General features: G+C 39.7%; 1 protein-coding gene across 1 annotated transcript in view; it reads right to left on the bottom strand.

The window, feature by feature from the left end:
* Positions 1-25,107, bottom strand: part of NCOA3 (nuclear receptor coactivator 3) — a 105,056-nt gene that overhangs the window by 25,180 nt on the left and 54,769 nt on the right. Inside the window, exons 3-9 of the mRNA XM_070941720.1 lie at positions 11,037-11,138; positions 9,505-9,677; positions 8,286-8,386; positions 3,111-3,285; positions 1,623-1,811; positions 1,400-1,501; positions 68-205 (exon numbers count right to left, since the gene is read on the bottom strand). Of these exons, the coding sequence (XP_070797821.1) occupies positions 68-205; positions 1,400-1,501; positions 1,623-1,811; positions 3,111-3,285; positions 8,286-8,386; positions 9,505-9,677; positions 11,037-11,128 (970 nt within the window). The 5' untranslated portion in view covers positions 11,129-11,138. The remainder of the gene's footprint in view (positions 1-67; positions 206-1,399; positions 1,502-1,622; positions 1,812-3,110; positions 3,286-8,285; positions 8,387-9,504; positions 9,678-11,036; positions 11,139-25,107) is intronic.

Below are 25,107 nucleotides of genomic sequence, written 5' to 3'. Positions count from 1 at the left end.
AAAAATAAATACCCCCCCCTTTATTTTTAAAATTAATCCCTCAATGGCTTTAAATTCCAGATTTTACCTTCCTGATAATGCCGCTTGTTTGACCAGGGCTGACCTTCATTTTGGCATAAAAATCTCTGAATGCAACGGCGGATTGTATCTTCAAATCCTGGCCTCATAGACCTTAAAGAATTTGTATCTATGTTGACAAGTTTACCTGCCGAATAGAAAAAAAAACTATTGGAAATTACCTTGTTATATTTATACTTAATTAACTGAATGCTGTGTTAGTAGAACCTATAGAAATATAGAATTTATTGAACCATTACAATGTTATTAAAAAACAAAAGCACAGAATCTTAATTGAATAAAATACTGAAAATAAGTAGAGAATATCAATTGAATAAAAATTATTCATACTTTTTATTAATCTAAAAGATTGGAGGTGAGTTGCAGTTCTGGAGAAAATATATTCCATAATTTAGGAGCAATATAGAACAAAATCATCTGCCTATGGGCCTTAGGTGAACTAGTTCATATAACCAGACAGTTCCTTCAATGAGTCCTAAATCGTTTAAGGTTTGAAACAAACAATTTCAAACAATAGGCAAACACTGCAAACTAGAAGCACTACAAGAAAAATATTCTGAAATAATAATTTCCTTGTAGGCTCCAGCCTTGTGCAGAATGCAGCAGTGAGGACAGTTAATGGTGCCAGTTAGTTGGCACATATGACATCATTGCTCTGTGATGTGCATTGGTAGCAGTTTGTTTCTGGGTGCAATTCAAGATGCTGGTAGTTACCTTTAAAGCCTTATATAACTTGGGCCAGGTTATTTATATTTACCATCACACTGTGGTTGTCTCAATCTAATCCAGCAGGAGGCACATTTTCGGTACTGTTGGCCAAGAGGTTTGTGCTTAGCAGGGCCCTGAAAAAGTGCTTTTTCTGCCATCACACCTGCCCTCTGAAACGTCATCTTTTATAAGATTAGGTTGGCCCTCACCCTCATTGTTGCTTTAGATTTTTTGGCACAATTTCAGAAGTGGTTTACCATTGCCTCTTTCCTAGGCTTAAGGGAGAGTGACTGGCCCAACACTACCCAACTACCATAGCTTTGTGCCTAAGATAGGACTAAAATGTACTGTTTCCTGTTTTCTAACTGATGGCCCAACCACTACACCAAAGTAGCTCTCCTATTATTTTTATTTTTTCTTATTTTAGCAATTGCACTTTTTATTTAAAGTTGTGTGCCACCCAGACTCATGTATGTCAGATGGGCAGCCATCTAAATTCAATGAATTCATAAATAAATAATATGCTTGAGGGCAATTAGTAACATAAACCATGTTATTCCTATAGTTTGCATTAAACAATGTATTTGATGGGTTTTTCAAGTAGAATTCTCACCTGACAGATCATGCCTAGTAACAAAGCTCTCTGTGTTTGGGGAAAATACCCTCTCTACTGTAGAGATACGACGCGCGACACATATCATGCAGGACTGCAAATCTGAAATACAAAATATTTTATGACATATTTAAAATGTAAAACTCTAGCCATTCAATATGTGAGATATATTGCAGTATAAATGAATGGAATACATTTAAATAAGTGGATGATTTGCCATTACCTTCCCCTTCTTCTAGCATAGCTCTTGGTTGTGATAAAGCAAAACACTGCATGGTTTCAAATCTTTGATGCAATTCCTGACTGCTTCCTATATCTTCTAGAAGTTCATTTAATGGTTTCACCATCATACGACAATTAAACGTGTGACTTTTCTGTCTCGGTGCTTCGTTGGTCCAAGAAACCCCATTCACTAAGAAAAAAAGTAATAGAACTTTTCATTAAGTTGTTGGAAAAAGAATGATGACTTTAAATCTGTATTTATCCAGCTACACTGGCTATTTAGAACTGAGGAGGGCATGCTATTGTATGTAACATTTATGTACTGCTAAGAATTACCCACAAAAGAAAAAAAAAACTAATTTAATGCATGGAATATCATGTAGTAGGCAGGCAAAAACCAAAATCTGCTATAAATATATTAAAGGGTGGAAGAAGGTAGAGGAGTCTTCTAATATCAGCCATCAGTGTTTGCAACATGAACTTTATTCATATTTATTTATATCCCACCTTCATTATTTTTACAACTCAAGGCTGTAAACATATCCAAAACAATTCTTTGTTTTTCTATAACAGCTCAAGGCATTTTACATGAAGGAATCCCCTAATCTCACAACAACCCTGTGAAGCGGGCTAAGAAAATATGTGTGTGTGTGTGTGTGTGTGTGTGTGTGTGTGTGTGTGTACACATATACACATACATAAAATATCAAATATATTTTACTGATATCAGTAAAATATATTTGGTATAAAATATGGTTTGTTGTGGATGCAACTGCTTGAGGGCTCCTGGGTTGGAGCTGAAAGGCAAAAGAGAGCAGAATGCTCTCTCCCACATGTTGGAGTAGACCAGGTGTCTCGGTAAAACACTTAATACATTTATATATATATATATATATATATATATATATATATATATATATATATATATATATATATATATATATATATATTTGTTTTCTAAGGTTTTCGCGGGTGTTTGTATGTAGTTTGTATGTATATTTTGTGTGTGTGTGTATACACACACACACACACACACACACACACACACACATATATATACAGATACAGTGTATTTGTCTATGTAAGTTTTCACGGGTATATATGTGTGTACAGTTAATATTTCGGGTTTCTTCCCGTGTAATTGTGAACATATCCCTAAAAGGGTGTGTGTGTGTGTGTGTATGTATGTATGTATGTATGTGTAATATTAATATATATATATATATATATATATATATATATATATATATATATGGGATAACAATTTAAATTACATAAACCATCTTTTTTAAGAAGTTACAAAGATCCACATATAATTTGGTTAAATACTGAATTTTGCTGAACATTAAGGTACAACGTGAATGAAAATTTAAAGACGTACTTTAAAGTTAATACTGTAGTTTAAAGTTAAACATAAAAGTTAATTTTTGTTAGAAAAGGTCAGTTTTGCACATTTGACATACCAAGTGATTATGAAAAGCTTTCTTACCTGCAGATTTGGGTAAATTTTTTAGAAAATCTTTCCGATCTTCTTCATGTAAGATACTGTAAACACTTGTATTAACCAGGTCCTCTTGTTTATATTGCAAATACTGAGTGACATTTTCAGATACAAATACAATGTTTCCGTCCCTATTTACTACAAATAAGAAGCCATCTAATGCCTAGAAATAAAGTTATGGAAAGCTAGTATTGAGGCATTTAAACACAAACATATATATTAACAGTTATTATGTACTGAAATAAACATCAATGTTGCTGATGATGTTACCTAGTTTGGTAATGAAACATCGGCAAGAAAACAACCAAGCTCAGAGAGCACAAAGAACCCCGCAGTTCAACCAAGAGCTACAAATATTCTCTGCTATCAGTATTTTATAATCCTATACTTAGCAACACAACATCTATTGTATTCACTTATAATCCTATATTTGCGTTGTGTGTATACACAGCATATGCCTCCTAGTTGATAGGATGTGGGCAAAAGTATATTGGCTTACAACATAGTTGTAATCTTGATTCTATCTTGGATAGATTAGCTGGAGCATCCTTGGAGTAAAACTGAACTTTCATTATCCTTGCACGATGCTGGCCAAAATGTGCCAAAATAGACCAATATTGTCCTGGTTTTGATTAGGAACACTGCAGTCTGGCATGAAAATGATTACATCTAAAAACTTAGTCAATATCTTCTTTCTCTTATTTGGAAACAGTAGAGTAGAGTAGAGTAGAGTAGAGTAGAGTAGAGTAGAGTAGAGTAGAATAGAATAGAATAGAATAGAATAGAATAGAATAGAATAGAATAGAATAGAATAGAATAGAATAGAATAGAATAGAATAGAATAGAATAGAATAGAATAGAATAGAATAGAATAGAATAGAATAGAATAGAATAGAATTTTTTATTGGCCAAGTGTGATTGGACACACAAGGAATTTGTCTTGATGTATACACTCTCAGTGTACATAAAAGAAGATACAAGAATCATAAGGTACAACGCTTAATGATAGTCACAGAGAACAAATAAGCAATCAAATCATATTAGGAAACAGTCAATATCAATATACAGTTGCAAGAAAAAGTATGTGAACCCCTTGGGATTACGTGGAGTTTTGCATGAATTGGTCATAAAATGTGCTCTGAACTTCATCTAAGTCACAACAATAGAAAAACACAGTCTGCTTAAAATAATACTACACAAACATTAGATGTTGCCATGGTTTAATTGAACATAACATGTAAACATTCACAGTGCAGGGAGGAAAAAGTATGTGAACCTTTGGACTTAATAACTGGTTGGTCCTCCTTTGGCAGCAATAACCTCAACCAAACGTTTCCTGCAGTTGCAGATCAGACCTGCACAACGATCTGGAGTAATTTTGGACCACTCCTCTTCACAAAACTGTTTTAGTGTAGCAATATTCTTGGGATGTCTGGTGTGAATCGCTCTCTTAAGGTCATGCCATAGCATTTCAATCAGGTTGAGGTCAGGACTCTGACTGGGCCACTCCAGAAGGCGTATTCCGTGCTGTTGAAGCCATTTTTTTTTTTTAATTACTTGTACGCTTTGAGTCATTGTCCTGTTGCATCACCCATCCTCTGCGGAGTTTCAATTGGCGGACAGATGGTTGTACGTTTTCCTGCAAAATGTATTGATACACTCTGGAATTCATTTTCCCATCAATGACAACAATCCGTCCAGGCCTTGAGGCAGCAAAGCAGCCCCAAACCATGATGCTCCCTCCGCCATGTTTTACAGTGGGGATGAGGTTTTGATGTTGGTGTGCTGTGCCTTTTTTTCTCCATACATAGTGTTGTGTGTTCTTCCCAAACAACTCAATTTTGGTTTCATCTGTCCACAGTATATTTTGCCAGTAGTGCTGTGGAACATCCAGGTGCTCTTTTGTAAACTTCAAACATGCTGCAATATTTTTTTTTGGACAACAATGGCTTCCTCCGTGGTGTCCTCCCTTGTACTCCATTCTTGTTTAATGTTTTCCTTACTGTAGATGTGTCAACAAAAATGTTAGCATGTGCCAGAGATTTCTGTAGGTCTTTAGCTGACACTCTAGGATTCTTCTTTACCTCATGAAGCATTCTGCGCTGTGCTCTTGCAGTCATTTTTACAGGACGACCACGCCTAGGGAGAGTAGCAACAGTGCTAAACTTTCTCCATTTGTAGACAGTCTGCTTTACCGTGGACACATGAACATCAAGGCTTTTGGAGATACTTTTGTAACCCTTTCCAGCTTCATGCAAATCAACAATTCTTGATCGTAGGTCTTCTGAGAGCTCTTTTCTGCAAGGCATGGTTCATATCAGACAGTGCTTCTTGAAACCAGTAAACCCAAAACAGGTGTGTGTTTTTAAAGGGCAGGACAGCTGTCAGCACACATCCAATATCATCACACTGATTGGAGTCAAGGTTGGCTCACTCCTGGGTCCAATTAGCTCTTGGAGAAGTCATTAGGCTAGGGGCTCACATACTTTTTCCTCCCTGCACTGTGAATGTTTACATGTTATATTCAATTAAACCATGGCAACATCTAATGTTTGTGTAGTATTATTTTAAGCAGACTGTGTTTTTCTATTGTAGTGACTTAGATGAAGTTCAGAGCACATTTTATGACCAATTCATGCAAAACTCCACGTAATCCCAAGGGGTTCACATACTTTTTCTTGCAACTGTAAATCGTAAGGATACCAAGGACTGCAACAAGGTTACAATCATACAGTCATAAGTGGGAGGAGATGGGTGATAGGACATGAAAGCCTTGATTAATCAAAGGGATAATGGACAGCAAAGTATCTCTGGGCCAATCTGGTGACATCCATGCCATATAGAAGGCTGTATTATGCAATGTAAAAGAAATAAGCCTAAAAGGGCAGAGAATTAATGCATTAAAGAAAAAAATAGATATGTTTTATATCTTGGAAACTAAGAAAAAGAGGAAAGAATGTAACTGAGTTGAACGGTCTGCTCTTGTGTGAGAATATCTGTAGGGAAGTGAATGTGTAGATTTAATTATGAACAAAAGAATGAAAAGATATGTCATGAAGTATCAATAAGTTATCATGGATGCATATGAAAGCCAGAATCCACAGATGATAAAGATTGCATGTTACATTCCAGTGGAATGGTTACAATGAATAACTGAAGATCAGATAGAAGGAAAAATTGTGTAGCATTCTGAATGAATGTGATATAGGAGATTGGGTCATACAGAGAAAATGAATAAGGAACTAACTGTAAAACATACATAAAGGAACAGCAAGTGCTTTGAGAGGCATGGGATGATGTAGAAAGTTATGGATGGATAGAACAAAGAGCAATATATAAAGCAGTTGTGTGGATGTGATGAAAGGAACAATGTCTATAAAAACAAAAAAAAGAATGAAGACGTACAAGTAGTCTGTGAGTTAGGAATGTAACTGAGCCCAGAATTGTGGTCCTAAGTCGTGCAGGTTGTTATCTGATTTTACAACGTTTTTTGCACAGTGAATCGCCGCAGTTAAGTGAACATGTTGGTCATTAAGCAAATCCATTGTCTGCTATGGGTGGGTTTTTTTGCCAGAAACTGGAAATAAACATGGGCTTTCAGCAAAAAAAAAAAAAAAGGTCGTAAATCTTGGTCGTGTGAAACCACAGGTCAGAATTTTGAATCCAGGTCATAAGTAGCCTTGGGGGTGGGGGGGGGGAGGGTGTTGTCTGTTGTAATTTGAACAGTTGCTAAGCAACCAGTTGTTAAATTCAGAACCATCTATATCACGGGTGTCAAACTTGCCATGTCATACCATTACATGACGTATTGTGATGCTTTTTTCCTTTGCGGAGCTGGGGCGGGCGTGGCCTGCGCCAGTGTGACACCCCTAATCTATATAATAAATTGTTTTGTGATATATTAGTTTTAGCTATTTCTATTCTTTTTCTGAACCTATATTTTTCATTTAAATGAAATAAAGAGAGGTGGGTAGCTCAAAATGCGAAAACTAAATAAGTAAAAAATAAAATATTTCTTTGGCTTAATATGTCTTGCAGGATCCAATCTGCATTGGTCACTGGGACTGGAGGTTTAGTCATCCGAGCTTTCAGATTCATTCTGGAATCCATCCTCAGGAACTTCTCTCCCACCAGAGTATGTGCTTTGGGCTATATTATGCATAGTATTTATGTGGTGCCTGGTTGTGTGTGACTTTAGTTGTTGATTGGGGTGTTGATGACCAGTTATTAAGTCGCTGGCTGTTATCTTGTGCTGTCAAGTCCTCAAATCCTAAGTACCTGATAAACTGGTGGTAAATCAGCACTCATGCAGACTGACAAGGGGCCCATTTCCCAGGCTTCAATCATTTCCCTGGCTATTTTTTACCTGCTCAGCCAACAATCTTAGTATTTGCGAAATTGAATGTATGTTCATTGTCATTGCTATTTCCTACCCTTTTCCTGTGATCTCTGTAACAATGCTCTCTCTGAATAGGAATAACATGGTGGATATGTATGCATACATACATGTAAATAATCCTGTACTTATTTATTCAGAAGGATTCCACTAAAATCAATGAAATTATTTCCAAATAAGGGTATTAAGAATTACAATCTAAGTGGGAACAGAATAATATTGATTTTGCACTTGAAAAATTATTATTAGAAGCAATGCCCAACTCAATCTCTCATTTCCAAACCTAATGTCCTCCAGTACATTCCAAAAAGGTGGAGCAAAAGTCATGCTAACTCAGAATTACATGTATTACAGTCCAACGTATCATGCAGACATCTCACTAGGAAAAGGGTACATTACTAATTTTCTAGGAATGGAGAAGGAATCTCACTTTTTACAGTTTTTGAACTGTAAAAATATTGAGAGCTGATAGAATCTTCTGAACATGGCTATTTGACAACTACAAATATAGTAACAAACGTAGAGCTTTCTGCTGTGCTAATGATTCCACAGAATTGAACTATACTAAAAGTATGTCCCAAAGGTGCTTTTTCAAGAGGCAACTGGACTTTCTGTTTTGTTTTGTTTTTTAAGACGTTTTGCTTCTCATCTAAGAAGCTTCTTCAGCTCTGACGGGATGGTGGGGTTTCCTCTTGAAAAAGCAACTTTGGGACAACCATGATCTGGTTGAGAATCTTCACAGATATATCCTAACACTATATACTTGCCTGTAAGAGGAGTGGTCCCAATGAATCTTTATCAATAACACCCTGTCCAGTTGAAGATACATCTGCCTTCTGAACATCATCATCAGTAGATGCTGTTTTTCCTGAAATTGAAAAGCAAGTCTTGAAAAAGGCAATACTATATATGTAAGCAAGCCACTGGATATATACAGATTTAACTGTTACTATTTATTATCAAAATGCTGAAAATATTTAATGAGAATTTAAACAGCTGAAAAAAACAGTAGTGAAACATACACAATATTAATCTTTATTCCATACTAAAGGAGGAAAGCTTCTTCAGTGACATAGAAAATATAAATTCAGCTTAACCATGACATTTTTTGATAATGAAGTAAAAAATAAAGGAGACACTGCGTATTTTATTCTGCTAGTCGTTGTCAACTATAACAGATGGTACTCATCTCCGTTTCAAAGCCATTGAACCAGCGCTGTACGAAGACATTTCAGCAGTCATGTGGTCAGCATGATGTCACGAAGCGCTGTTACCTTCCCACCAAAGTGGTACCTATTTATCTACTCGCATTTGCATGGTTTCAAACTGCTAGGTTGGCAGGAGTGGGGCAAGGAGGGGAGCTCACTCCATCCTGTGGCACTCGGTTCTTGAACCTGGGCTGCCGGCTTTCCAGCCGACAAGCCCAGCATCCTAACTGCTGAGCCACTGCACCACCCTTGATAATGAAGACTGGGTAAGTCTTCATTTAAATGAGAAGAAACAATCCAGAATTGTGTTATGATAGCTTGAGAAGAGAGCCGTAGGTCTACCTATTTCTCCTATGACCTATTTTATGTTCTTTACTTTCTCCCTTCACAATAAAATGATTGTGGAAATGGTTTAAATGGTTCCTTCCAGTTCTTGATTCTATGGCAGTATGACTTGGCTCTTCTATTATACATGGTAGTTCATATATGATATGCCATACACTAAATAAGTAAATAAAATGACTTGGATCTAACCAATCTGTTATTTTACTGACTCTAATACAATGTAATAAATGTAAATATATGGTTCTTTTAGTAAAACATTAGTCAATCCTTCAGTTATTTTATTTGTGGTATCCATGTTGTTAATGCTAGCTTAAGCAGCCAAATATAACAGAAAATAAAATGTATCTCATGTTTTAAAGCTAAAATCAGACTGGTGTCTACATGATTTTTAGATAAAAGGGATATTTTTATATAGATTAAGAATCAGTCTTGCCTTGTTCCTTTATCTGACGTATCTGTCGAACTGTTTCCTTTAAAATTGCACATTTATCTGGTTTGACATTGAAATGATCAATGTCACTCAAATTAGCAGATATCAGCTCAGCCAGTTCTTCAATATATTTACTTTCCTGCTCACGTCGCCGCTTCTCTCCACTGCATACAAGACTTAAAGAGAGAGAAAGATACAGAGGTTTTATGGGGTTAAGGCTTCTGGTCATATGATTTCCTTTTATAAAATATATTAATCAAACTGCTAAATTAAAAGTGGTTTTGATTTTATTACCCTAGCCAAAATATACATGAAGTATAAATGTATTAAATAACTTCAATTCAGTAAGTCACACCTAACCCTTTGGAAATGACGACACCCCCATCCCCCCCCCCCCGCCCCATGGCCACACTAATATTTTCCAACTGGATGTCAAGAGGGTAAATGTTACACTGTTTTTGAGGAAAACTGATTTCTGAGTTGAATTTGCAACAATGTTTTTCAAGGTTGAATAAAAAATCAAAAGAATGCAAATGAAGGGAGAGAGAGAGGGAGACAGAGAGAGGGAGCGAGCAGAGAGGTGAGGTCTACTACTGGCTTTTCTCAACTCTCAGTTTGCTTCAACTCTCTGGTATATAATCCCAACAGATTATCCTTGAAGAATCAAGTCCTTGACAGAAAAACGAGTGCCTGGTTCTACTCTACTGAATTAAACATATACCTGATTTACCGTGTTTCCCCAAAAATACGAAAATTAGCCCCAGCCTGTTTTTACATGTGGGCCCTACCCTCAAAATAAGCCCTAGTGAAGGGGTGGGAGTGGCCAGCATAGGAAGCGGTGAGCATGCGTAGATTGACAGTGTCTGGCAGAAGCCACAGCCTGCATAGCACAGGTGAGTTGAGTACCTGTGTAAGCAGCAGGCGGAGGCAGACGTAGGGGAGAGGCAGGTGATGTGGACACACCGGTAGACTGCGGGAAAACTGAGCGTTGGTGGGCCAGGGTAGTGAGTGACCATGGGAGGCTCATCTTCGCGTCTCTCAGCTTGCCTGCAGCCCGTGCAGCATATTAGGATTATCTGCCTTCCACTCCACGTGTCGGGATCACCTGCCTTCCACTCTGTGCCTTCTGCTCTGCGTAGCCCCAGAGTGTGCCAACCAAGCTGTAGCTGCTGCCATATACAGTCGGTCCCCATGCATTTGCCGCTTCTTCTGTATGTGCCGGGGGCGGGGTGCCCAGGGCTGATCACCCTAAATTGTGTTTCCCCGAAAATAAGCCCTAGTCCTTATTTTGGGGGCTCTCAAAAATAAGACCAGGTCTTATTTTTTGGGGGGGAAACACAGTATATACTTAATAATATCTTTCTCCTCCTAAATATTTTTTTTCTTGCAATAGTATTGGTTTACCTCATTTCAACATTTTAAGTATGCTATCAACTGAACTCTAATCTAAAAATTATCTCAATTTTAAATTCTGAAATACATTACTTATAAATGTTCTACTGTAACACTATTTTAAAAACTTGGAAATACTTTACCCTGGTCCTGCAATATCACATGGTTTGCGTTTTCTTGAGTCACTGTTCATACTGTCCAAGATGTTCTCTCCTAATCCACTCATTCTGATCATGCATCAGCAGCTGAAACCATCAAGGAATACAGTAATTAAGTTTAAATTTTTGCCTAAGAAAAAACGTAAACACTCGTAAAAACATTCCAGAATGACAGGATTGTGAAGGACTGATGATCATGTACTTTAATGGCTTTCAGTTTATTCCTCCACTGATGTTTTAAAACTCAACTTTCAATCCTTTTTCCTTTCTTCAACTTTCTGTTTTCCTGAATAATTAGATTACCTGATGCCCCCAAGTCTAGGGACATCCTGAGGATTGTAAAAAATGTACACATACTGTAGACTCATGGTGGTTTACAATGACAATCAATAATAAAGCATCCACAATGTATCAAACATGTAAACTATCCATACTAAAAATATAAAAAAAACAGCAAGAGAAAACTTTGTGGCTGCTTCCTCCTCCTGCTTCTGCTCCTCCTCCTCATATAGCAGAAATTAAAGATAACAATCTCTTCTGTTACCTAACAGATATGCTCTCTGTCTCAATAAGGGCACCACATTCTGCTACAGATTCAAAACACAGGTGCAATGTACTTTGAGCAGCGACACACCCACACACAGTAATTGAGCATTTTGTATGTACTACAGCCTTCAAGGGATACACTTGCAAAGTGATGAAGACATGAGCTACCAGAACAAGAGACTCATTATCCAGGTACCCATCCAACTGTTGCCCTTTCCATTTTTGCCAGTGAATGTTACCAGAGCTTCAGGTAAATTCAACTGCTACATAATCTATGCTTAAGTGGATAAAGACACTAACATTTGATCCTTCTTTTATAGATTTCATAACCAAAATCATCTAACATATGACATACCTGTATAAGGCCGCATCACATTAGGAATTAGCCTGAGTCTATCAGTTCAAAATCTGAATTGTGTATGTGTATGTGTATGTATAAAATCTACCAAACTTTAAAGATAGGTTGATATGGTACTTTGGTACTTATATTATAGGTTAGATATTAATACTATGACGAAACAATGGTATTATCTAATTTATTATATAAGTACCAAAGTATATCAATCTATCTTTAAAGTTGTTTGAAGGAAATTAAAGGTTAACATGTTAATGTTTTGTTAAAATATATAAAAAAAATTGGAATCTTTTAATCTATGAAGAACTTTGAACATATTGTGCCTGAACTGTAACAAAAAAGGTGATTGCTTATTCATGGAAGAATGCTTGTATCCCACAGTATAAATGCTGGCTTAATGAAGTTTGCCAACATTAGCCTTCGTATGAGCTTCTTATTGACAGGGACAATACAATTCCAGTCCCATGGTCTAGGTAAAAATTTTAAATTCACTGTTTTAAAAAACTGAATCGCAATGCAAAGAAAATTACATAATCTTAGCAATCTGATATCTATATTTAGAAGTAGGGAGGGACAGGGAGAGGGAGAGAGAGAGAGACATTCTGATACATTAATGATGTATATGCTAAGCAGGCCTGCAGTCTCAGACTATTATCTATTAACCCAAAAACCCCATGGTTTAGAAGCTTACCACATAATGAAAAAAAATGAATTCCATTCACTTTTTTAAAAAGATTGATGGGAATCATAGAGGAATGATCGTCATTTTTGAAGCAGAACCAACTTCCTTCATGTATAAAACCATTGAAAGAAATCAGTGAGATTTTCAAACTTCAGTGTTATCAATTTGCTGTGATACACATTTCTCTGACTATTGAACTCTTATATAGATGTGTAGATCCAGTTTTCAGATAAATAGTATAGACCAGTGATGCCTAACCTTTTTGCCATCGCGTGCCAAAAGCGGGGGGAGAGCAGGGGGCTTGAGCGTGTGTGTGCCCATACCCATAATTCTATGCGCCCCGACCCGCACGTGTGCATGAACCCCCACGCTTCCCTCGTTTTTGGCATGTGATGGCACGGCGGGCCCGGTAGGCCCGTTTTTCACCCTCCCCAGGTTCCAGAGCCTTTCTAGGAGCCTGGGGAGGGCAAAAATGGCCCCCTGGAGGCCCTCCGGAGGCTGGAAATGGCCTGTTTGCTGACTTCCAGTGAGCCCAGAAGGCCCGAAAATCAGCTGGCTGGTGCGCACATGTATGCCAGAACTGAGCTCGTATGCCCACCGATATGGCTCCATGTGCCACCTGTGGCACTCATGCCATAGGTTCGCCTTCACAGGTATAGACAATGTGAAATTTAATTGGTAAAATGAAGCACAGCAGTTCATTGGGAAACTGACCAATATCCCCAGCAACAGGCAACCATTTCTGGATGGAATCCTCCTAGATTTCTGCTATTTGGAAGAGAACACCTGATTTATTTCACTCATATTTCAAATATTTTAGTTGGAAACATAGAATACAGAATAACAAGTTGGAAAGGATCTTGGAGGTCTTCTAGTCCAAAACTCTGCTCAACCTATACCATTCCAGACAAATGTTGTCCAATCTCTTCTTAAAAACCTCCAGTGATGGAACACCCACAGATTAATTGTGGATAATTGTGGGTGGCATTTCTTGCTGATATTTTTCTTTGCAATGTTATATAAAGTTGTTCTAATAAAATTAGGTTTAAAAATAATTAATATATACAACCATCAAGAATTTTTATAAGAAAAACAAATTGTGAGTCTCATGCTTGCCACTAGATGGCAGATCAACATTAAAGAACTAGACAACTACCATTTAAAAGGGCAGGCTTTTCAATAGAAAAAGCAAAATTAAGTATCTTGGCCATGCAAAAAACACATGTCAACCGTATTAGAGCATCAGTTTACGCTTTTTATGTGGCATGTAATGTCTCATATGCATGACTTTTTATAACAAAACTGAAATCTTGAAGCAGAAGTTCAGATGGCAGTATTTGTTTCTCACACAACTCCATTTCTAAAGAGGCACATACTTTTATAGCACTACAAACTGCTAGGGAGAGACAGGAAGTACCAAAAAAAAAAAAACCAACCCCAAGATAAAGGGAATGAGAAAAGCTCAGGAAATATGAGGACAAAGAAATGTATCAAAAACCCACAAGCATTTTACTTTGCCGAATAAACTGTCCCAATATCTTTTTTTAAAAAGTCAAATTTTGTATAGCATTTGTATAGCATAAACATAAAACAATACTAGCAGTATATTAAGCTTCTAAATAAAAAGCTACCATATTTCAGCATGGACAAGAATAACTTTCCCAGAAGAAAAATATACAATGAATATTGCCTTTGAAAATTACATGGTTCAATTGTTAATAACAGAAAATTAATCCATCTCTTTTGTATTATACTAAGCTCCTTTCTCTTTCTTTCAAATATAGTTAAAGGACGAGAACATTTAAATAAAGGTTAGTAACTCTAATTCTACCTGTTCATCATAGTAATTGTTACAGGCTGAGATAAAAAACATCTTACAAGAAACTAGATAGATCACTGTGCAATAGAGAAGAGATACTTTAAAATAAAATTTTTAAAAAGCTGATAGTCTTACCCTAACAACAGTGTTGTCCCATCTTACATCCTTTCCCATTATTATTATTTTTGTTTTGCAATGGCATTATGCCATCAATTTGCCTAGGAAGACCCTATGTTGGAAATGTTTAATGACATTAACTTCTTTGTGCTACAAGACACTGTCACTACAATGTCAATTAGCCAAAGTGTTATTAATGCAAAAAAAAAAGTATTCATTAAAAAATACAATAATGAAGTTGGCTCACAGAAATAAGATTGTGGTTCCTTCATTTTCTACATGTGTTTGGAGTTATCTACCCATGTTTCCCCAAAAATAAGACCGGGTCTTATTTCCGAAATAAGCACTAGGGCTTATTTTTGGGGGCGTCTTATTTTTTTCTCATGTACAGAAAGCCCACTTCTGCTTGCTCATGGCAGGGCAGGAAACTGGGTGGCACGCCAGTGCCGTCACAGTGAAGCACGGGGGTGGAGCTGCCCCACGTGCCCTGCTTACGTCAGGGATCCTGCAGCCAGGCTACCCATGCCCCAACACCTGCCTTGCCTTGCAGGCACAGCACCAACACACCGCTCGGCCTCCTGCTCCACTGCGGCTGCAAGCAAGCAGAAGTGGGCTGGCAGTCACGTCGGCTCCTGTTGCACATGGCGGTTGTTGTACATGGCTGTTGCCACAAGGCAGGTGTCAGGGCATGGCCTGGCTGCAGGGGCCCTGAGGTAAGCTGGTGCAAGGCACACAGGGGAGAGCCACCATCCACCTTGTGGCTGCAGTGCTGCAAGCAAGCAGATGGAATGGGCAGCTGGGCGACAGCACAGGCTCTTAAATACGGCTTATTTTGGGGGTAGGGCTTATATTAGGCGCACATATAAAAACATGCTAGGGCTTGTTTTCAGGATAGGTCTTATCTTAAGGGAAACAGTGTATATTACTAAAACTCTCATTGTCATGCCCTTTAACTGGGCAAAGAGTGCATCATATGACAAGCATTTTTAATGCAAGTATCTCAAATTGGCTAACATACAGAACATTCCCAAGGATAGGTTTTTGCTGCTTTAGTGCTACTGGCTGCTGCTGGACTGATCTTCCTTTTCAACATTCCATGACAGTTTCCCAGTCTTGCAATCCTTCATTCATTTCCCCCCCCCCCCACAGCAGCCATTTATCTGGAGGAAGGGGGAGGGGAAGGGGAAGGGGAAGGGGAAGGGGAAGGGAAGGGAAGGGAAGGGAAGATTTCTGCTGCTCTCTGCCAACTTTCCAATGTATTTCACATTTCCATGAAATACTAAAACAAACTGCAAACTTTATTTTTAAAAATCTGGGTAATCTGTGCTTCATTGGGTTATTCTTAATTTTTCTACCTAAACAGAAAAACAAAGAATTAATCCAAATTCACAATTTAACAACTGCAGTGATTCACTTAACAACTATGCCAAGAAAGGACTAAAATGGGGCAAAATTCACTTAACAACTGTCTCATTTAGCAACAGAAATTTTGGGCTCAGTTGTGCTTTTAAATCAAGAACTACTTATATGTATCAAACTCTGCTAGGAGTAAAATAGGAGTACAAAAAAAATTGATTAAGCATTCTTTAAAGTTTGTAATAGAATAAGAAAGTACTTTTAATACATACATGATATGCACTGAATACTTAATACAGCTAGTCCTCAATTACCTGCAACAGATGCTGCAATGTTCCTAAGTGTGAAAGATGGTCGTAAGTCACTTTTTTCAGTGCCATTGTATCTTTGAAAAGTCACTAATCAATATGTTGTAAGTTGAGGATTACCTCTATAAGAGAAAATCTAATTTATTATTATTATTTATTAATCAAGAGCCTTGATAGTACAGGGGTTTAGTGCACCCTGTTATTAACACAGCTGCCTGCAATTTCTGCTGGTTCGAATCTCTCCAAGGCTCAAGGTTGACTCAGCCTTCCATCCTTTCTAAGGTAGGTGAAATGAGGACCCAGTTTGTGGGGGCAATAAGCTGACTTTGTACAAAATATACAAAAGAATGAAGGCTATTGCTTAACGCATTGTAAGCCGCCCTGAGACTCCGGAGAAGGGCAGCATATAAATCAAATTAAAAAAAAAAAACTGATGTGGATGACAGCTTTCAATAAAAGGTATTTTGAAAAATGCATTTTTCTAGCAGCAGCCTTCACTGGTGATATTCCAAAAACAAATCAGCTTGGGGTGAGTCCTTATGATTTAAGGGTTGGCACTTAGTTCTTGTTTCTGGAATGGCTTCTAGAAGAGGTACAAGACTAGGGCAATATTTCTAGTTCTTCTTGCTCCCTGTGATACTATGGACTTATTTGTAGTATATCACTGTCTCACTCAAATGGTACACAGTGACTGTACCCTGCTGAGACTTCTAGTTCTCAATTTAAGCTTTAAAGTAATCTTTAGAGCAGTGCTGAAGATACTGTTTCAGTATTTACATATAATCTTAATATTTAAATCCCAATCAAAGGCAACATAGAATAAAATAGACCAGAATGCAGAATAAAAAGAGGCCAGGGCAAAAAGGTAGTTCTTAATTTCTATGATTATTTAAAGATGATGCATTTGGAATAACTTGCTGAAATTTTCAGACAGTACTGAGATCAAATTTTGCTAGATGGAAAAACCTAAAAATTGTTGAGTTGACCTTGCTATAAAAGAAAGTTCCTTAATTCTCAAAGGTAAAGTTTAACAGCTGGCAAACTCTGTCTCCTAAATGGAAAGCTCAACAGTTCAAAATATAATAATAACCGTCTTGTGGCATTTCAAATATGGACTAGCTTATTTTTAGTGTTGTGATTTTTTTTTTAAAAAAAAAATGCTTCATTGGATGTATTAGGTTAATGAGATAAATCAGAAAACACGTGCTTCCAGTACAAAAAAAAATTAAATAAAACTCAATGGAATGGAACTATAGGAAATATGCCACCTCAGCAGGTGTGCAATGCATTATTTTACAAATAGGAAACCCAGGAAGACTGTCCCTTTGAAGAAAAAAAAATCCTAATTCAAATTTCAGTTCAACTATGAACTTTCCAAATTGTCTAACACCATTCACTGCCTCTCAGGTCCAAGTCTACTTCAAAATCTAGAATGAATACTGAAATCTAGAACTAATTCTAATATTGAAGGGTTACTAAAGTGTACCCTGCTGGAATTGGGTTCAAAATACTCCAACCCATAAAGATTATACTGAGTGATTCCAGTAGCACACTCCTTCCTCCTCAGATGAGCTGGGCTAAAAACAGACCCAGCCAGTTTGCCTAGAAAAGGCTGGCAGGGAGGCGGAGCCCACATTGATCCAAAAATGAGGCTGCAACCATCCACGTAGCAACTATGCTGCTTGAACAGAGCAAGGAAGTGTTTCTACACAAAGAGGTATTAGGGCTTAACTTCCTGGGTTTTATTTTGTTACAACAATTTCTTTGCCCCTCATAGTAACACATACCAAGAGATGACGATGATGATACTGATGATACTGATGACGACAATAAAACAAAGCAACAAAGTCTTAAGAACAGGTTAAAAATAGAGAATAGATACTTCCCCACCCCAAGGCATTAATAGGGATGCTATGAATAAGAATTATAGGGAACATAATGGAGCTGAGAGAAGATATTCTTTTTGCCCTATTATACATGAAGAATATTTATGACTTCTAGAGAGGTTAATCTGTACTTTGTTTTTTATCCATCACCACTGTATTATCATTGCCATATTTTACTGGTATTCCCTTTTAAATTTCCATATTTTCCAATATGGCTTTGATGAAAACATTCTACAATTTTTGGCACTGTAAATTTTTGTCCATACCAGCTGGCCTGCACGTGCTTTGGCACTGCTCCTATGTTTATATCCATGATGGGCAGCTGATTTTAACAAACTTAACCAGACAAGAAATGGAAGAAGAAATTGCACAGGATGTGTGTGCTGGGTGTTCCCATTGACACTCCTTTTGTTGGAGGCTTCATCTTAAATTTATTAGGGCTGTGCCAGTTTATCATTTCCAAAAGTCATCTAATATCTTGGTAAGTTTTATTCCTAGGAGAGGTATCACCCGAATTATTTTAGCAGATCACAGCAGCTAAATGAACGCATGGAATCCAGGACTAATATGAAAAATTCTGAATACTCAAAAAGTGAATATTACATTACAAAATAAGAACATTAAAAAACCAGACCAGTATATAGGGGTTGGTATGATGCTTTAAAATATTCAATGATTTGTCTTACTATACGGCTACCGGGGCCTTGGACCGTGTCGTGCCTTTGCAGCCTCTGACCCGGCACCGAACTCACCTAGCTCCTTGGTTCTCCGAGGAGCTTAGGGAGATGAAGCGCCGGAAAAGATGCCTGGAGAGTAGTTGGAGGACCAGCCGCTCTGAATCCGACCGAACACTGGTGAGGTCTCATATTAAGACCTACCTAGTGGCGATAAAAGCGGCGAAATCTAGCTATTTTGCCGCTCTTATCGCGTCATCAGATAATCGCCCGGCCGCCCTGTTTAGGGTGACCCGCTCCCTCCTCCATCTGGAAGTGCGGGATGACCCCTTGCAGGGCCGAGCTGAGGACTTTGTGCAGTATCTGTATGACAAAATCGCTCAGATTCGGGAAGGGCTGGCCTCTGACTGGGTATGTCCGGACGGGATGACTGAGACAGGTCTTGAGAGTGTTATCTGGGGGGAGTTCGATCCTGTGGCTCCCGAGGACATGGACAGGGTCCTGGGACGGCTGAACGCAACCACATGTTTATTGGACCCGTGCCCCTCCTGGTTGGTACTGGCTTCCCGGGAGATGACACGAGGCTGGCTCCAGAAGATTGTTAACGCTTCTTTGAGTGAGGGGGTCCTGCCGGCCGCTTTGAAAGAAGCGGTTGTGAGGCCCCTCCTCAAGAAGCCCTCTCTGGATCCGGCTGTTTTGGCTAATTATCGTCCAGTCTCCAACCTTCGCTTTGTTGCGAAGGTTGTTGAGAGTGTGGTGGCGCAACAGCTTCCCCGGTACCTGGATGAAGCTGTCTATCTAGACCCGCTCCAGTCCGGCTTCCGGCCTGGGCACAGCACGGAAACGGCATTGGTCGCGTTGGTGGATGATCTCTGGAGGGCTCGGGATAGGGGTTGCTCCTCTATCCTGGTCCTGTTAGACCTCTCAGCGGCTTTTGATACCATCGACCATGGTATCATGTTGCACCGGTTGGCGGGGTTGGGGGTGGGGGGCACCGTTCTGCGGTGGTTCTCCTCCTACCTCTCTGACCGGTCGCAATCTGTGTTGACAGGGGGGCAGCGGTCGACCCCGAGGCACCTTGTTTGTGGGGTGCCACAAGGGTCGGTCCTCTCGCCCCTTCTGTTCAACATTTATGTAAAGCCGCTGGGTGAGATCATCCGTGGCTTCGGGGTGGAGTTCCATCAGTACGCTGATGACACCCAGCTGTACATCTCCACCCCAGGCCACCCCAACGATGCCCTTGAAGTGATGTCCCAGTGCCTGGAGGCCGTGCGGGCCTGGATGGGGAGAAACAGGCTCCGACTCAACCCCTCCAAGACCGAGTGGCTGTGGCTTCCGGCGTCCCGATATAGCCAGCTGACGCCATCGCTGGCTATTGGGGGCGAATCACTCGCCCCCACGGAGAGGGCTTGTAACTTGGGCGTCCTCCTGGATGCACGGCTGTCGTTAGAAGATCATTTGATGGCCGTGGCCAGGGGAGCTTTTTATCAGGTCCGCCTGATACGCCAGTTGCGCCCCTTTCTAGATCGGGACTCCCTACACACAGTCACTCAGGCACTCGTCACTTCCCGCCTGGACTACTGCAACGCTCTCTACATGGGGCTCCCCCTGGGGTGCACCCGGAGGCTCCAGCTAGTCCAGAACGCGGCCGCGCGGGGGATTATGGGGGCGACGAGGCGCTCCCACGTAACACCTCTCCTGCGCGAGCTGCACTGGCTCCCGGTGGTCTTCCAGGTGCGCTTCAAGGTGTTGGTGACCACCTTTAAAGCGCTCCATGGCTTAGGGCCGGGGTACTTACGAGACCGCCTTCTGCCACCAATAGCCTCCCACCGGCCAGTACGCTCGCACAGAGTGGGCCTCCTCAGGGTGCCGTCCGCCAGACAATGTCGGCTGACGACCCCCAGGGGGAGAGCCTTCTCTGTGGCGGCGCCCACCCTCTGGAACAACCTCCCCCCCAGAGATACGTACAATAACAGACCTCCGGATTTTTCGTCGGGCCCTGAAAAACCATTTATTTCAACTAGCGGGGCTGGCCTGAGTTAATTTTAAATTGATTTTAAATTGGGTTATTTTAATTTACGGCCAATAATATTTAATTATTTTAAATTGTTTTTAAATTTTGTATGTATTGTTTTTTACTCTGGCTGTTCACCGCCCTGAGTCCTATTCTGGAGAAGGGCGGTATAGAAATTTAAATAAATAAATAAATAAATAAATTAATTAATATTGATTAGAGTCTTGCTCAAATTATACTCTGCTTGATCATTTGCAATGTAACATTTACAGTTGCTACCAGCAGGATCCAGACTTGTAGGATCTCCATCAGAGCTTGCAATAAAACAGATTCTGTTTATCCTGTAATGAGCTATAATTTTCACATTCGTGGCTTTCCTTTTAATAGCAATAGCACTTAAACTTATATACCGCTTCATAGTGCTTTACAGTGCTCTCTAAGTGTTTTACAGAGTCAGCATATTGCTCCCAACAATCTGGCTCCTCATTTTACCGACCTCAGAAGGACGGAAGGCTGTGTCAACCTTGAGCCAGTGAGACCCGAACTGCCAAACTGCTGGAAGCCAGTGATCAGTAGAAATAGTCTACAGTACTGCATTCTAACCACTGCACCACCGCAGCTTTAAAATCTAATAAAATCTAATATCAATCATATAACTGGCTGGTAGTCTTTGGGCCATTCACTTTCTTTTGACCCAATCCACCTCACAGAGTTGTTGTTGTGGGGAAAATAGGAGGAAAGGCGTAACAGATATGTTCATCCTCTTCAAAAATTTATAAAAAATAATAATCGCAAGATTGATTGATGAAAAAAATAAATGATATAGTGACTCTTAAAAGTTAGCGCTGCTTTTTCATTGGCGTTCTTAGCCAATGAATGAACTGTAAAGAATGACATTTGTACTGTATTCTCTCAACTGAGACGTACTGTAGTTACTGCTTGCCTCAGTATCAGTTTATTTATATTGTTGAGTTTGGGCAATAGAAACAAAAGCAAAAATTCATAGTATTTCTAATGTTGATATTTTAGAAATAATTAAAATATTTTTCCTCACAGTTTTGTCAGTTTCTAAACACTAAAAAGCAGGCCAGTGTCTGAAACATGATACTGATAGTTAGGACAGCCATACAAGGTAAATGTTATTATTGTGCCTATTTGTGGTATGGGTGTGTGTTTGTTACTCAGCCTCTTGATATGCTAGACTGGAATAGGAGATTCAAGATGCAGGCCAAAATTATACTGCAAATAAAAATTACAAAGGACTAGAGCTGCTTCTGGTGAATATAAGGCTGTTTTCCTTTCTCTTACTTCCTGTTATGTGGTGGCCTTCTTCATGTTAAGGTGATTTGATATAGCTGCTCAAGAATTAGTATTTCTTGTGTAAAGAACACTATTGTCAAGATCAGTGGTGAGTTGCCCCTGGTTAGGACCGATTCACAAGAACCGGTAGTAAAACTGACAGGAGGCTCCGCCCAACAACCCCGTCATCAGGATGCTTTTGCGCATGCGCAGAAGCTTCTGTGCATGTGCGCGTGCGGTCCCATTGCGAACCGGTAGTAAAGGTAAGTAGAACCCACCCCTGGTCATCCGTGCTCTATGGTATAAAAATGAACTCTGTCTAATAGGTCAGCAAAAAAGAAATGATAAAACTATCAGGATTGGCAACAAAGATAGGTGTTTTTTTCTTTTTCACATTTTTATTATAACAGACATAGCAACATTAAAAGTTATTAATGCTTACAATGTATTTTCATATATTACATGAAGTAAATGTTAGAACATTCATCTTTTAGTCTACCAGCTAAGAAAATAATTTTCATTAAAAGAAATGAGGTAATCCTACCAAAGTACACAATTCTTATATTCAGAGCAGTTTGGCAGTGTTTGCTGCAGTAACTATCCCTTTAATGTTGAAGACAGGACACATCATTCTAACACTTTCAGTAACTAAGAGCAGTTGTGTTCCTGTTCAAAATAGGGCATATAACCAGCTAATCATGCACAATCTGGGTCATAAAACAAAGCCAGGCTCTTATCTTGTCAAAATATGTGGTTTTGTTCTGCATTTCTACTATCTCTGTTGTATAAAAATATATCTTAGTGAATTTTTTGAGGATGATATATCTAGCATCATTAAAGCACTATTTTCATGATCTCCTTTGTCATCTTACAGTTTTCATAAGTGAGTCTGAGTGCATTCTGACTCCTTACTCTCTAAACATTAAGACAGGTCTTGATTCTAACCTGATATTGCAATTTGGCTGAAGATTTATTTTAAAAGCTTTTCATGTTCAAGAAATTGAATGACCAAGGAGAAGTTATAATCATACTGAACCAGACCAACAGTCAATTAAACAATCTCCATACTCTGAATCTAGGAATTCTGTGTGTGTTGCTTATTTACAAACCTTTACAGATAATAAGAAATAATTCATCTACTTATAGCTTGTAATAAGCATTACTACAGGATTTCTGAGGAGTTATGGATGGAAGAGGGTTTATGGAGTGTTTTGGAGGTTTAAATGATACAACTGCATTTAGTTGTAAGCATTTTCAGTATTGTATTTCTGGATCAAGATAAGGTATTTTGTCATGTTAGACAAGGTAAACTTATGCTGCCCCTCATTTATCATTGACTGAACCATACAATAAAAACAATGCATATCAGATCAAATCATATCTTTCATCTCTTCTGCTTTCTTTTGGTTATCCTCCACATGTGCTTTTTAAATTTTATGATTAATCAATCAAATTAATCACCTCCATTAGTTACATAGCTATAACTTCACCACACTAACATTTCTTAGTTCAGTATTCAAAACGGACGTTGGCTTATCTGAACATCCCTTTTAGGAGTGCTGTGACCACTGTCCATGGCTAGGATCTTCACTTCAGATGTTGACAGTAACTGAGTGAGAGCTGTTAAAACTCTCCCTGGTAGGACACGCCTCCAATCCCATGATCCTCCAGTCTATCACAAAGACACAGCAAGACTCCAGAAGAAAAATTCCAACAGCAAGTCCATGCAAAGGAGACAGGAAGCATGGCAGACAGTCTGGAAGAAACTGCAACAGCAGAATATCAACAACAAACAAAGGGAGGAAATGGACAGTGGTCGCAGCACTCCTAAAAGGGACGTTCAGGTAAGCCAACGTCCGTTTTCCAGAGTGCTGCTCCCACTGTCCATGGCTGGGACATACCCAAGCTCAAAGTACTAGGGTGGGAGACTGGATGCCCCCGAACCCTTGTCCAAGACTACGCTCTGCAGGACTCGCCGCCCAAAGGCAGCATCCGAAGAAGCGTACGAGTCAATCCGATAGTGACGAATAAACTGTGACACCGATGACTATGTGGCAGCCCGGCAAATGTCCTCCACCGAAGCTTGTGTTGCCCACGCAGCGGAGGTAGCCGCGCTGCGAGTGGAGTGCGGTAGAATGCGACCCGGAACAGGCTTCTCTGATAACTCATATGCCAAGGAGATACACACCTTGAGCCACCTTCCCACCGTGGCCACGGATATCTTCTGGCCCATCGAGGCCAGGTGAAAAGAGACCAGCAGAGCCTCTGTCCGACGAAAGGTAGAAGTCCAGTGGATGTATATGCGAAGTGCCCACTTAACGTCTAACTTATGCCAACGTCGTTCTGTAGAGTTCCGCAGAGACTGGCAGAAGTCTGGCAAGGAGAGTTCCTGTGCTCAGTGAAAGGGAGTATTTACCTTCGGAAGAAACATAGGGTCAAGCCTGAGAACCACCACGCTTTCACGCATACAAAGGTCCTCCCGAATAGAGAGCGCCGAGAGTTCCGACACCCTACGTGCGGAAGTGATAGCCAACAGGAACGCTATCTTAAATGACAGATGTTTCAGCGTAGTCGTCTTCATAGGCTCAAAGGGGGGAGACGTCAGAGACTGAAGCACCAGAGGGAGGTCCCAGGTAGGGTATCTGTGGACCTGAGGTGGACACAGATTGGTCGCGCCGTGAAGAAAACCTCTGATGAGCGGGTGTCGTGAAAGAGAGTCAGAGGGAGGACACTTCAAGACAGTGGATAAGGCCGCTGTTTGATGCCTCAGCGTCACCGGGGCCAGGCCCTTCTGAAGACCTGAGTGTAGGAATTCCAAAACCTCCTCCCCCGTCGCCGAGGTGGGATCCACATGCCTCAAAGCCCCCCCAAGCGCAGAAGGCCCTCCAGGAAGCCTCGTAAATACGGCAAGTGGATGGACGTCTAGCTGCCTGTATAATCTTGACAACACCGTCCGACAGATATGACTTTTTTAGGAGGCCGCGCTCAAATGCCAAACGG

The sequence above is a fragment of the Pituophis catenifer genome, unplaced genomic scaffold, assembly GCF_029215685.1.
Source record: "Pituophis catenifer annectens isolate HBS135680 unplaced genomic scaffold, rPitCat1.0.hap2 SCAF_3, whole genome shotgun sequence".
NCBI lineage: Eukaryota > Metazoa > Chordata > Lepidosauria > Squamata > Colubridae > Pituophis > Pituophis catenifer.
This window is presented reverse-complemented; position numbering and strand designations above follow the sequence as displayed.